The sequence below is a fragment of the Gekko japonicus genome, unplaced genomic scaffold, assembly GCF_001447785.1.
Source record: "Gekko japonicus isolate JY-2015 unplaced genomic scaffold, Gekko_japonicus_V1.1 scaffold1294, whole genome shotgun sequence".
In the NCBI taxonomy this organism is placed as follows: domain Eukaryota; kingdom Metazoa; phylum Chordata; class Lepidosauria; order Squamata; family Gekkonidae; genus Gekko; species Gekko japonicus.
In genome coordinates, this window is record NW_015176490.1 from 105,556 (window position 1) to 117,672 (window position 12,117).

Consider the following 12,117-nt stretch of genomic DNA (forward strand, 5'->3'; position numbering starts at 1 on the left):
GGGGGGGCACACCTGGCTCTTAGCAGCTCTTCGGACAGACATCAAGTTGCTTAATAAATCTGTCGGGAAATGTGTCCCCAAAATTACTAAAAACTCAAGGGCCATTGTATGCAGCAGGATGGGGGGAGAGAGAAACCGCCCTGGGTCTCTGCTTGCTTTCGAGGGAGAGCTGGATGTGGGAATTTCTGGGTTGCAGTGTTGGGAGAAAGACCCAGCATCCAATGCAGAGCCTTCAAAAGCAGGTGGAGACCTGGATGTGGCCTGCAGGCTGAACATTTCGCCTGCCCCTGGTCTGAGGCCTTCTTAAAGTGCATGCAAATAAAATAGCAACAAAGATACAAGAAGTGGCCTTAACAGGGCTTGGTTTGGGGTCACCACCCATCACGTTTTGGTTTTCTGCCCAAAAGATACCACAGAAACACTTATTATTCCTAAAGGAACTGGGTGTGGTCATCTGCGAGTACAGATTTGCAGGCAGTGACTTCAGGGGCTGCTTATGAGAAGTTTTTGAAAGTATTTTAAAAAAGGAATTCATTCTTCAGCCGAAGCTGTGTAGGGCTCAGTATGTACCAAGAGCTTCTCCTGCCCAAAAGCCACCAGTCCCATCAACAAGAGCCCACACATCTGCTAAATCCTCAAAAGATGACAGACTAGCCGCTGCAACAGGCCCTGCTAAGCTTTTCCACTCTACATACACTGGAAAATAAAATGTGTTTTGACTTGGTGTTACTGGAAGTCTCACCTCCTTTGGGCGCTGTAGCTAGATCTTCTGTGCAGACGGTTCGTCCTCCACTGCCTGCGCCTCCACGGCCTCCATGTCTTCCTGCACATATACGATAAGCTCTGAGGCTTCTCCTCCCTGGGTATAGACAGTCACTGTCCCGATCCCTTCCACCTCGTTGGAGATGACCAGATGATGCTCTACTGGAGCCTCCTGCAACTCTACTGAAGCCTCCTGCAACGTTTCCTGGATCATGACCGTGTGGTTGGCAGCTGGCTACTCTTCCGTGACCTAAGAAGGAAATTAAAAGGCTCGTGAACTTCTGCTTCTGACGGTGGGGCCACATTATATCTGAATTAAGGGCAAGGAAACAGAAGGAGAAATTCCGACAGCCTCCGTTTCATAAATTAAGGGCCCTTCGGGAGAGAGAACAGCATATGCTTCGATTAACAGCAGAATGGGACTGCACAACTCAGCATTAGGGATGGGCACAAACTGGCTCGCAAACTAAAGTCTGTGAGGGATTTTGGCCGCTTTGTGGTTCGTGAGCTGAAGTTCGTGGCAGGTCAATCAGCACGGACTTTCCATGAACTTTCAAGTGGTTCGTAAATGGATACATTTCCAAATAGAATGTCTCGGCTCAATCAAACTTCAAAGCAAGAGCAGGTGGCGGGGTGAGGTCCCCTTTGTGCTTGGTGTGTGTACCTTGCAGGGGGTCCATTCTATAAACTTTTGAACCTGCACCTGACATTTTCCCCCAAAGCACTTTCCTAGAGGCATCTTTTTTTTTGGGGGGGGGGCATAACTCAGTCCCCCTAAATTCAATCTGCACATATCTTGGAGGGCATGTAGAGGAGCATCAGGGGAGGTCCCCTGCAAGCTTGATGTCTTTAGCTTGCACAGGGTCCATTCTATACACTCCTGAACCTCCTAAACCTGTGCCTGTCATTTCCCCAGGAAGCACTTTCCTGGGGACACCTTATTTGGAGGTCTGCAACTCGGACTCTGTAAATCCAATCCTTACTAAACTTGGAGAGCAGGTAGAAGAAAGTCAGCTGGAGATCCCCAGAGAGTTCGGTGTCTCTAGCACAACAGAGGGGCATCCTACCATGCTACTAACCTCACCAGTTTGTTTGACGCCTAAAAGTTCATGGTGGTTCGTGGCTCACAAATCGGGCATGCCACGAACCACATACCAAAACGAATCGTGTTTTCCTGGTTCATGCCCATCCCTATTCAACATCCTGTGTTCATGTGCTTGCAAAAGGAGGTCCAATGTAACCATGTGATCAGAATCAAGCAGTTTTTTCATGGCTGTCCTGGACTCCCATTGCTGACTATGGAATATGAAAGCCCAGCTGATCTTAGCGGATAACAGAGGGCACCTGTTTCCATTGGACAGACATCATGAGCAGAAGTCTGTGGGTGTCCTCTGAAAAAGAAGTTCACTTGGAAAAGACAATAATGCTAGGCAAAGTGGAAGGCAGCAGGAAAAGAGAAGACCCAACATGAGATGAATTGACTCAGTCAAGGAAGCCACGGGCCTCAGTCTCTAAGACTTGAGCACGGCTGTGAAGGATAGGACGTTTTGGAGGTCATTGATGCACAGAGTTGCCATAAGTCAGAAATGACTTGACGGCACTTCACACACACACACACACACACACACACACACACACACACACACACACACACCACATACATTTGTTTTTTGGTTTTTTTAACACGATTTTTATTAGAGCGATATCACATTTAACAATAAAGATATTAAATTTGTCTCGTACCCCTTTTATTTTCCTTCCCCCCTCCCCTTCTTCTGGCTTCCCGCAGTGATCCCACCCCCTCCCTTTCCAAAATTTCTACATAATCTTCTTATCACTAACAAAAACAAATTCTAAACTTTAATATACTGGTAATTGGTGTTTGTTGGTTTAATTTGTTGCCAAATGTTTGGAAGTCTGAAGAGTTTATATTAGCCAAATATTTTAAGCAAGTCATGAAAAAATTGGGAGGGGGGGGAGTCACTGGGCATTATCAGCCTTGCCAACAGTTCTCCTTGTTGTGAGCTCTTCAAATTCTCTGTGGATGGAAGAGAGTGGCAACCGTTAGGAAGAGAGGGGATGGAAAAGTGCAGCAGCCGTGGATAATAGACGGCGCAGAAGGTAGGATGATCTTTTCTCATCAGCCTTTCCTTGTCTCATCAGCAGTTCCTTCTCTCACCGGGGGCACTGGAACGTGTCCCCAGCACAGGGCTAGCTTCCTGCCCAAGTCACCTGGGTGACTGCTTGGGGCAGCACAATAAGGAGGGCACTATGAAAAGAGGAGGGGCAGTGGCTCAGAGGTAGAGCCTCTGCTTGGCGTGCAGAAGCTCCCATGTTCAATCCTCTGCATCTCCAGTTAAAGAATTTCAGGTAGTGGGTGATGTGAAAGACCAGTTCCTGAGACCATGGAGAGCCACTGCAAGTCTAAGTAGACAATACTGACCTCGATGGACCAAGGGTCTGATTCAATAAAAGGCAGCTTCATGTGTCCACTGAGCCATTGCAGCAGCTCAGCTTTATTTATTTAGTGCATTTTTACCCCATCCTCAGAGCGGGATAGATCCCTGCCTCCTGTTTATCCTCACAACAAACCTGTGAGGCAGATGAGGGCATTACCCAGTGAGTTACGCAGAAAGGGAAGATCTGAGACGGTGCGCACCAGGTCCTATTCCTAGTCCAACACTCTAACCAATGTTCCCTCTAAGCGGAGTTGGTGTGAGCTAGCCCACAGTTTCTTAGCTTCTGGCTCACACATTTTTTGTCTTAGCTCAGGAAGGATGGCTCCAGAGCAAACTATTTTATGCAGTAGCCAAATCGCTCGCTCACAACTTTAATGCCAGTAGCTCACAAAGTAGAATTTTTGCTCACAGGACTCCACACCTTAGAGGGAGCATTGACTCTAACCACTGTGCCACACTGGCCATTGGTGGCATGGAGGGGCACCGAGCTTGGCTTAGACCTGGGTAGCAGTAGCATGGGAGGAGGCAGCAGGTGTGGAAGAGACCTACACTCAAGGGCTCGCTTGGAGGAATCTTTATTCGCCCCAAGTAAGCAGCGAACAGCAGGGCTTTTTAAATCCATTATCAGTCCACAATTGCCTGTCTGAAACAGAATAACAACTGTGTACTGCACAAACCCGCACCAAAGTTAACATAAAGAGACTTCAACACAAAGGTAATTCAACACATGCAATCCGTCAAATAAGTTTCTGGAAGAAAAAAAAACCCAGGAATTTTTCACTTGACGGGCATTTTCCGGTTCTAAAGTTAAAAACGCAATGGCATGTTACTCTCAAACAGGGGTCATTTCGTAGAAAAAGAGCTAGGGGAACTCATTAGCATAACTCATTAGCATATGCCACACCCCCTGACATCAGGGGTCCAGCGGTGGACCTGCAAGGCCTACATGTGTTGAATTACCTTTGTGTTGAAGTCTCTTTATGTTAATTTTGGTGCGGGTTTGTGCAGTACACAGTTGTTATTTGCTGGTTTTTTGGCCATTGTTTACTGTGTTTATTGTTGTTGTTGTCTGAAACAGAATGCCAAATAAGTTTCTGGAAGGAAAAAAAAACAAGGAAATTTTTCACTTGACGGGCGTTTTCCGATTCTAAAGTAAAAACGCAATGGCATGTTACTCTCGAATCCTTTCCCACAGAAACCAGAGTTGTTGGACGTGTTCTGTTAAGATGGGGGTGGGAAAATAAGATATAGTGTAAGTTGAGCACCAACTTACTTTGCTTGTAGTTTATACATACAAACTAGATGTAAGCTGAACAGATATATAGCTGATAATAATAAGCAGAACAGAAAAAAAACTTAAGACAGATAAGCCTCAATATACTAGTTTAAGTTTAATGGCTTACAATACTTTAAACATTAGAAGATAAGTGAAATGACAGTGTCTAAAGCTATGGAGGGAGAAAAACCTCAAGAAGAATGGTAGAGTAATAATCTTTCCAAGTCCATAGTAAAAGAAATATCAATGTCTAGATGATTGTGACTCGCCAAAACAATGGTTTTGGCCTGTAATAATCAGAGAAAAAGTGTTTAATGTAATGATTTCCTTCCAACTTATGAATCCTGTAATTGTTTTTTGTGCTTGGAAAATAACAATAAAAAGAAAATAATAATAAAAAGATGGGGGTGGGAAATGTCAGATCCCCCAACAATTTGCAACTTCCACAGCACCTGTAAACTACCCCAGCTAAGTCCATCTACTTATTGTCTACTTAGAGTAGCAGCAGCTCTCCAGGGCCTCAAGCAGAGGTCTTTCACATCACCTACTGCTGGATCTTTTAACTGGGGATACTGGGGATTGAACCTGGGACCTTCTGAATGCCAAGCCGATGCTCTGCCACTGAGCCACAGCCACAGCCCATACTCAAATATCCCACATTCTAAGGCTCCCTTCATTTGCAGCAAGCGTGCTTTCTGAAATAGTAATAGCAAAGGAGGGGACGGGGGTTGGGGAGTGAGCAGCAATCGTCGCTTTTTTGGAGAAAAGAAGAATGCAATTGTTCTGTGCCAAAAGGGCTGTTATATGACACAGCTGTGCTGAACAGAAGGCCATTTTATGGGCACGTTGATCAGTATACTCCAAGCTAGCTGTGCCATTTAATTGATTTAAGTTGGCTTCTTCCCTTGCTCTGAGAATGAATAGTTTTTATTCCATTTTTGTTGTTGTTGTTGTTTAATTTAATCTGAAGGAGGAGGGAAGGGGGGAGGGACATGGGGAACTGGAGCTTTGGAAAGAAAAATCTAACGCAGCATGTCACAGTGACAGAAAGTAAACCGCTAAGCATTGCAGGCGATCCATTTCCTTGCACTTTGGTCAACTAGGTTTGGATGCTATGGGTGGGATTGTGTCGATCTGTTCCACTAGCAGCAGGAGCCTTCCCCTGATGGAAGATGCTTAGATAGGTAACCAAATGGAAATATATGTGATGGAAAGCACTGTCACATCACAGCCAACTTATCGTGTCCCTGTAGGGTTTTCAAGGCAGGAGACATTTAGAGGTGGCTTGCCACTGCACACCTATGGGTAGCGACCTTGGGCTTCCTTGGTGGTCTCCCATCCAAGTACTAACAAGGGCCGTCTTTCCTTAACTTCCAAAATCTGACAAGATCAGGCTGGCCTGGGCCACCCAGGTCAGGGCAGAGAAAAACAAAGGCGGGTTTGCTATTCCCTGCCTCTTGGGCTTCCTTGGCGGTCTCCCATCCAAATACTAACCAGGGCCGACCCTGCTTAGCTTCCAAGGTCTAACAAGATCAGGCTGGCCGGGCCTATCCAGGTCAGTGTGGAAATAATACGGGGGTGTCAAAACAGATTCACAGATCTCTTCCTCTAACTAGTCATTTTGGACACAAACATTTGTCACAAGTGGCACTTGACAGTTTTATTCACATGGGAGGGTTGTTTAGATTCCGCAAGGGACTGCAGAATAAATTTGCAATTCGTTCAGCAAAAAAAACACTTCTCAGTGCACGGAGTCCCAAAGGTGACACACCTCTTAGCCCCGGGAGAAGATGCCATTACATTCACCGGCACCCGCGAGAAAGCAGAATGGATGCCGAATGGGATTCAAAATTGGCTTGTTTTCATTGAGTGCCGCGCATAATTTCAGACGCAGTTGAGATGTGCAAATAAACAACGAGGAGAGGAAGATAAATAAAAGCGCGTTTGACACAAGAGCGAAATGAAAACAGGACCTCATTCGGCGGCAAGGGCAACCAAACCAGATGCTTATTCAATTTTATGTCCTTTTGAAATGAGAATGGCCGATAAAGAACGCTAATGGCCTTTCTACCTGCCTTTATCCACATGTTTCTATTGGCTTTGTCACTCAAGGTAACATGATTAACTGATTGCATTTGTGGCGCTTCTGGTTCCATCTCTCCCCGATGGATACCTATCCACAGTCCTCTGAGCGTGACGAATGCACAAATTTCCCAGGATATGCACTCTTTGAATCAGTTAGGCATTTACACGCAAGCGACTTGGTTTCTACTGGATTGATCCGCTGGGTGCCATCCTTGCAAAATGCTATTTTCATATCCTTTCAGTGAAAGAGATACAGAAAGCAGTGGATGCCGAGACAAATGGACGGGCTCTTCCCTTTCTGCTTATTAGGCTGTGTGTTCTCTTCAATGCCCGCAGACCTAGCTTCGTTTGCTCCCCAGCAGCCACGTTAACGAGATATAATTAATTAAAGTGAGGGTGGGAAATCCAAAGGCTTAGGAAAAGTTCCTTACTTCGTAATGTGTCCAGAAGAGGACGACCAGGATGGTGAGAGGGTTGGAATCCAAGTCTTATGAGGAAAGGCTGAAAGAGTTGGGTCTGTTTAGCCTGGGAAAGAGAAGGCTTAGAGGGGACATGATTGCAGTCTTCCAATATCTGAAGGGCTGTCATGTAGAAGATGGAGCAGATCTATTCTCTCTTGCTCCGGATTGCAAGACTAGATCTAATGGGTGGAAATTACAAGGGAGTCCATAGCGGCTAAATATCAGGAGAAACTTCCTAACTGTAAGAGTGGTTGAGCAGTGGAACAGACTGCCTCGGGAGGTGGTGGAGGCTCCTTCGCGGGACGTTTTCAAGCGGAGGCTGGACGACCATCTTCCGGGTATGTTGTAGGTATGTAGGGCTATCTTTCGGCTCTGCTCCTGCAGAGTGCAGGGGGTTGGACTAGATGACCTGCAAGGTCCCTTCCAACTCTAACCTTCTATGATTCTATGATAACAGCAAATTGGACAAGGCTGGAACAGCACGATCCGGCTGAAATGGAACAGCCCAGCTATTGCACAGGGGATCCTGGGAAGCTCCAGGGCCCAATCATCCTGGCTGGACGTGACGGGGCGGTCTCGGGACTGAGTGCCGGTGGCCTTACGCGTGCCGGGGAGACACATGAAGTCTTTCCTTCTGAAGGAAAAGGGATGCAACGTGGAGCAGAGGGAGAGAGAGCTGACCCTGCAGGAGGAAGAGCCGAGTGACCTACTGTCGGGATGACCGGCAGGTGGAGACTTCTGACAAGGGAACCCAGCTGTAGTTCTACTTCCAAAGCAGTTCCTGTATAGGGAAGGCCTCTGGGTAAGAGAACCCAGGTCAGAGTTCCCAACGTGGCCCCTCTGGGCTTGATGGAGCCCACTGATATGCTTCCTGGCGCCCATCAAGTGTTTTTAAAAAGTGGGAGGGTCCTGGTGGGGCTGTCGCCCAGCTGGGCTTCTGACTGACCATCAGAGATCTGATTGGCTGTACCAACTTTTAGACAGTTGCTTTGGCAGCAGCTGCTACCACAGCACGAGAATCTTCACCGTTTGACAGAAGCTGAGCTTTTTTAAAGGGGCTGCGGTGGCTCAAGTGGTTAAGACGCTGATCTGCAGACCGGGAGCTCTGTAGTTTAGCAGTTCGAGACCCGAGTGTGCCGCGTGACGGAGTGAGCTCCCGTCTCTGGCCCCAGCTCCTGCCAACCTAGCAGTTCGAAAGCAAGAAATTGCAAGGAGATAAATAGGTACCGCTTCGGTGGGAGTGTAACAGCGTTCCGTTCGCCTCGGCGTTTAGTCATGCCGGCCACATGACCATGGAAACGTCTTCGGACAGCGCTGGCTCTTCGGCTTGGAAATGGAGATGAGCACCGGAACCCTAGTGTAGGATTTGACTGGCTTTCGAGAAAGGGAAACCTTTACCTTTACCTAAGGTTTTAAGTGCAACGTGTTCCCTTTAAAAGACATCTCATTAAACAAAGTTTCTGCCTGAAATGTTGAAGTTAACATTAGAGTTATGCATATCCTCACTCCCTGATTAACTTTAGAGTTTTGCATATCCTCACTCCCTGACATTTTTATGGCTGGCTCTGCCTCCAAGGCAGTCATTTTCTGCCTGCCCCCACTACCCTCTGTCAAAGGTGCCCACGGGCTCAGAAAGATTGGATCCCTCACCTACAGGCGGGACTACTAGGCTTGGAAAGCATTAGAGGGAGTTGAGCAAAGGGCAACAACCCGAGCTGACAACAGAGAAGGCAGCTGGCCATTGACGAGATGAGTCCTCTTCCTGCACAACATCATGGACAGGTAGCTTGAGAACCTCATGGGTGTCAGGCTAGGGCAGGACCCATGCCCTCTGAGGTCAACAGACATGCCCTCCCTACTAGCACCTATTGATACCAAGTAGGAGTGTGCATTCGGCATAAACGAAGCCGAAAAAATACCCAAAGATTACCTTACCAGTATCTTATTATTTAGGCCGAATACGAATTCAGAGAATCTGATCTGCTACCCGTATAAAAAGTAAAGGCTCCCCTTGCTCAAATGCTAGTCAAATCCGACTCTAGAGGGCGGTGTTCATCTCCAAGCTGAAGAGCCAGCGCTGTTCGAAGACATTTCTGTGGTCATGTGGCTGGCGTGACTAGATGCCGAGGCGCACAGAACACTGTTACCTTCCCACCGAAGCGGTACCTATTTATCTTCTTGTAATTTCTTGCTTCCAAACTGCTAGGCTGGTAGGAGCTGGGACCAGAGACGGGAGCTCACTCTGTCACATGGCATTAAGGTCTCGAACTGCCGAGCTACAGACCAGCTCAGCGTCTTAAGCTAAAGGTCAGGCTGGCTTTAGGGTTTTTTAAAAAAAAATGGCATTTTTTTTCTTGGGTCTATTGGACCCCCCAAAATTTGGGATTTCCAAAAAATCCTGGATCTGAATACCATACCAGTATTGGGATCTGAGATTCTTCGGGAATACTGATTTTCTTCCAGGTCTAATAGACTCAAACCCAAAAATGCTGATTTTTTTTTCTTTTTTTTTGCACACCCCTAATACCAAGCTTCAGTCAACGGCTGTGAGCCTTTGTTTGATCATGGTTTCCAATTCTGGATGGGAGTGAAGCAAAAAAGATTGTGGAATGGTTTGGAAGGGAATCAGTACATATGAGGAGGAGGAGGAAGAATATGGACGACGCCAATCCAAGACTTGCTCGTACAACACCAAACTATATCCTCAAGTAAGGCAAACTTGCTGAAGTACATCCAACAAGCTTCATGGTTGGAATCCTTCCCTATGCGGCAACACGTGCCATGACATCTTTGTTTGTGGATGGCAAACTCTCCCAAGGAACCTTACAATTTTAAAAATCAACACTCTCCCAGAAATGTACATGGGCACAAGAGAGCAGAAAGTATAGGGGTAGTCACAAATAATCACAGGTTAAGAGCAAATGGTTGTCTAAGGTTTAGAAAACAAACAAAATAGGAAAGATGATATAGAGGAGAAATAGAATATTTATTTAGTAACAGGCCAATTCTGGGGGCGGGGGACGAAAACAAGAAGCTGATCTATTGCAGATACTTGGTTCATGGAATTCACTGCCACAGGAGGTGGCGGCGGCGGCGGCTACAAGCATGGGCAGCTTCAAGAGGGAATTAGATAAGCATATGGAGCAGAGGTCCATCAGTGGCTATTAGCCACAAGGCATAGATAGGAATTCTCAGTCTGGGGCAAGGGATGCTCTGTATTCTTGGTGCGTGGGGGGGGGGGCAACAGTGGGAGGGCTTCTAGTGTCCTGGCCCCACTGGTGGACCTCCTGATGGCACCTGGTATTTTTGGCCACTGTGTGACACAGAGTGTTGGACTGGATGGGCCATTGGCCTGATCCAACATTGGCTTCTCTTATGTACTTATGGTGGTGGAAAGCCCCTAGCGTTGTCAAGGGAAGAGATAAACAGAGGTGGCTTGCCACTGCCTGACTCTTCTTAGCAACCCTGGACTTCCTAGGTGGTCTCCCATCCATTTACTAGCCAGGGCCATCACTGCTTAGCTTCCCAGATCCGACACGATTGGCTAGCCTGGGCTATCTAGATCAGGACACTTGGTTCATGCAAATATGTTTTTCAAGGTCTGGTAACATGAAGCAGTATCTATTTCCATGAGGCCTAGAACTTATCCAGGTTCTGATATCACAATGTTTCAGGTTTCTCCACCTCTCACCCACAGCAGGAAATGAGGTCACATCTGACATCAGGGCATGAGCAAGTGCCGCTAAATGTTATGGAAGGAAACCAGAGGTTCTCAGCACACGCCTGCCATTTGCAGCGGGCCCGTTGCACTTTTACTGTGACATCTCCCTTGACCCTTAAAAAGAACGATGAAAACCGAAACCCGCTTTGTTCAATAGAAACCAGAAGATTCGCTGCTAAAGCCAGGACTTGAGCAGCCAATTAGAGGACAAGGGTGGAGAGGCAGAGACACCAGACATTGATATATTCCAGAGACCTTGAACATTTCAGTTCTCGCTATCCATTAGACTAGCTGAAGGTCACGAGGCCGGGAGAGAAGAATACCACTGCGAGGGGGAAGTCAAATAGAAACACATGGGTTTTTTTTAAGAACTCATATCATAGTGAACAATGAGGAATGCAGAATGATTAAAAATCGACAATGGCTCTCGCTTCAAAATAAATTGCATTCCTCAAGGTGACATGAAAACACCAGACTTTTCCCCCGCCATAGCAATTGCTGCAGATGAAGAGGTTCAGTTTAGGAATTAAAAGCAACAAAAAAACCCCAACAGCCACGGCTTGGGTGGGATGGGAGACTGAATAAGAATTTTAAATAAAACCGTCCAGGTGACTGAGACGGGGAGGATGGCACTGGAGTCGGGCAAAACGTTCCCTACGTCACCCAGACAAAAGCAGCTGCCACTGTGATCCCGTACCTCCCCTGGAAGTGTGGATCCAGGATTCCCTATCAGTTTTGTGCAGGAAAAGAATGCAGTGCTCTCTGGGGAATCTTTGCCTGCCACAGCTGGCAGAGAGAACCACCATGCAGCGTTCCAAGGATCAGGATGTGGACAATCCACGTGAGCAAAGCGTATTCACGCCATCTGACATGCAGACGCAGCCCTACCTTCCGCTCCTGAAAGTGCCTCCCCAGTCATTTCCATGGAGGGGCAAATCCCCTCTGCACACTTACAGCATCTTATAGGTAAGAAGCTGGCGCTTTGGTACGTGTGTTAGTGCACACATGGAGGTCTAGACTGGAACAGAGGCATGGATTGAATTCATTTGCACCCTGCTATTCTCCCCAATGGGAACCCCAAAGTGGCTTAGATTGTTCCCCTTGCCTCCATTTTATCTTGACAACAACCAGGGGTCATTTCATAGAAAAAGACGTGCAGGAGCTCATTAGCATAACTCATTAGCATATGTCATACCCCCTAACATCACCGGAAGTGTATCAGAAGGCAACACCCACCGCTCAGGCTCCACTGGACTGCTTCGGATTGCTAGCTATTGGGGGGGGGGGAACGTGCAGATCTGTCCTTGCAGAGGAGGGAGAGCTTGTACCTGAATAAAACTTGGTCTTAAAGGT

The 12,117-nt window shown here is 47.1% G+C and overlaps 1 protein-coding gene across 1 annotated transcript in view; it reads right to left on the reverse strand.

Moving 5' to 3' along the window:
* Nucleotides 1–755: 755 nt before the first annotated feature.
* ZFAT (zinc finger and AT-hook domain containing) overlaps nucleotides 756–12,117 on the reverse strand; it is a 173,253-nt gene continuing 161,891 nt past the window's right edge. The window contains 1 exon segment of the mRNA XM_015427248.1: nucleotides 756–1,012. Within this exon segment, the coding sequence (XP_015282734.1) occupies nucleotides 761–1,012 (252 nt within the window). The 3' untranslated portion in view covers nucleotides 756–760.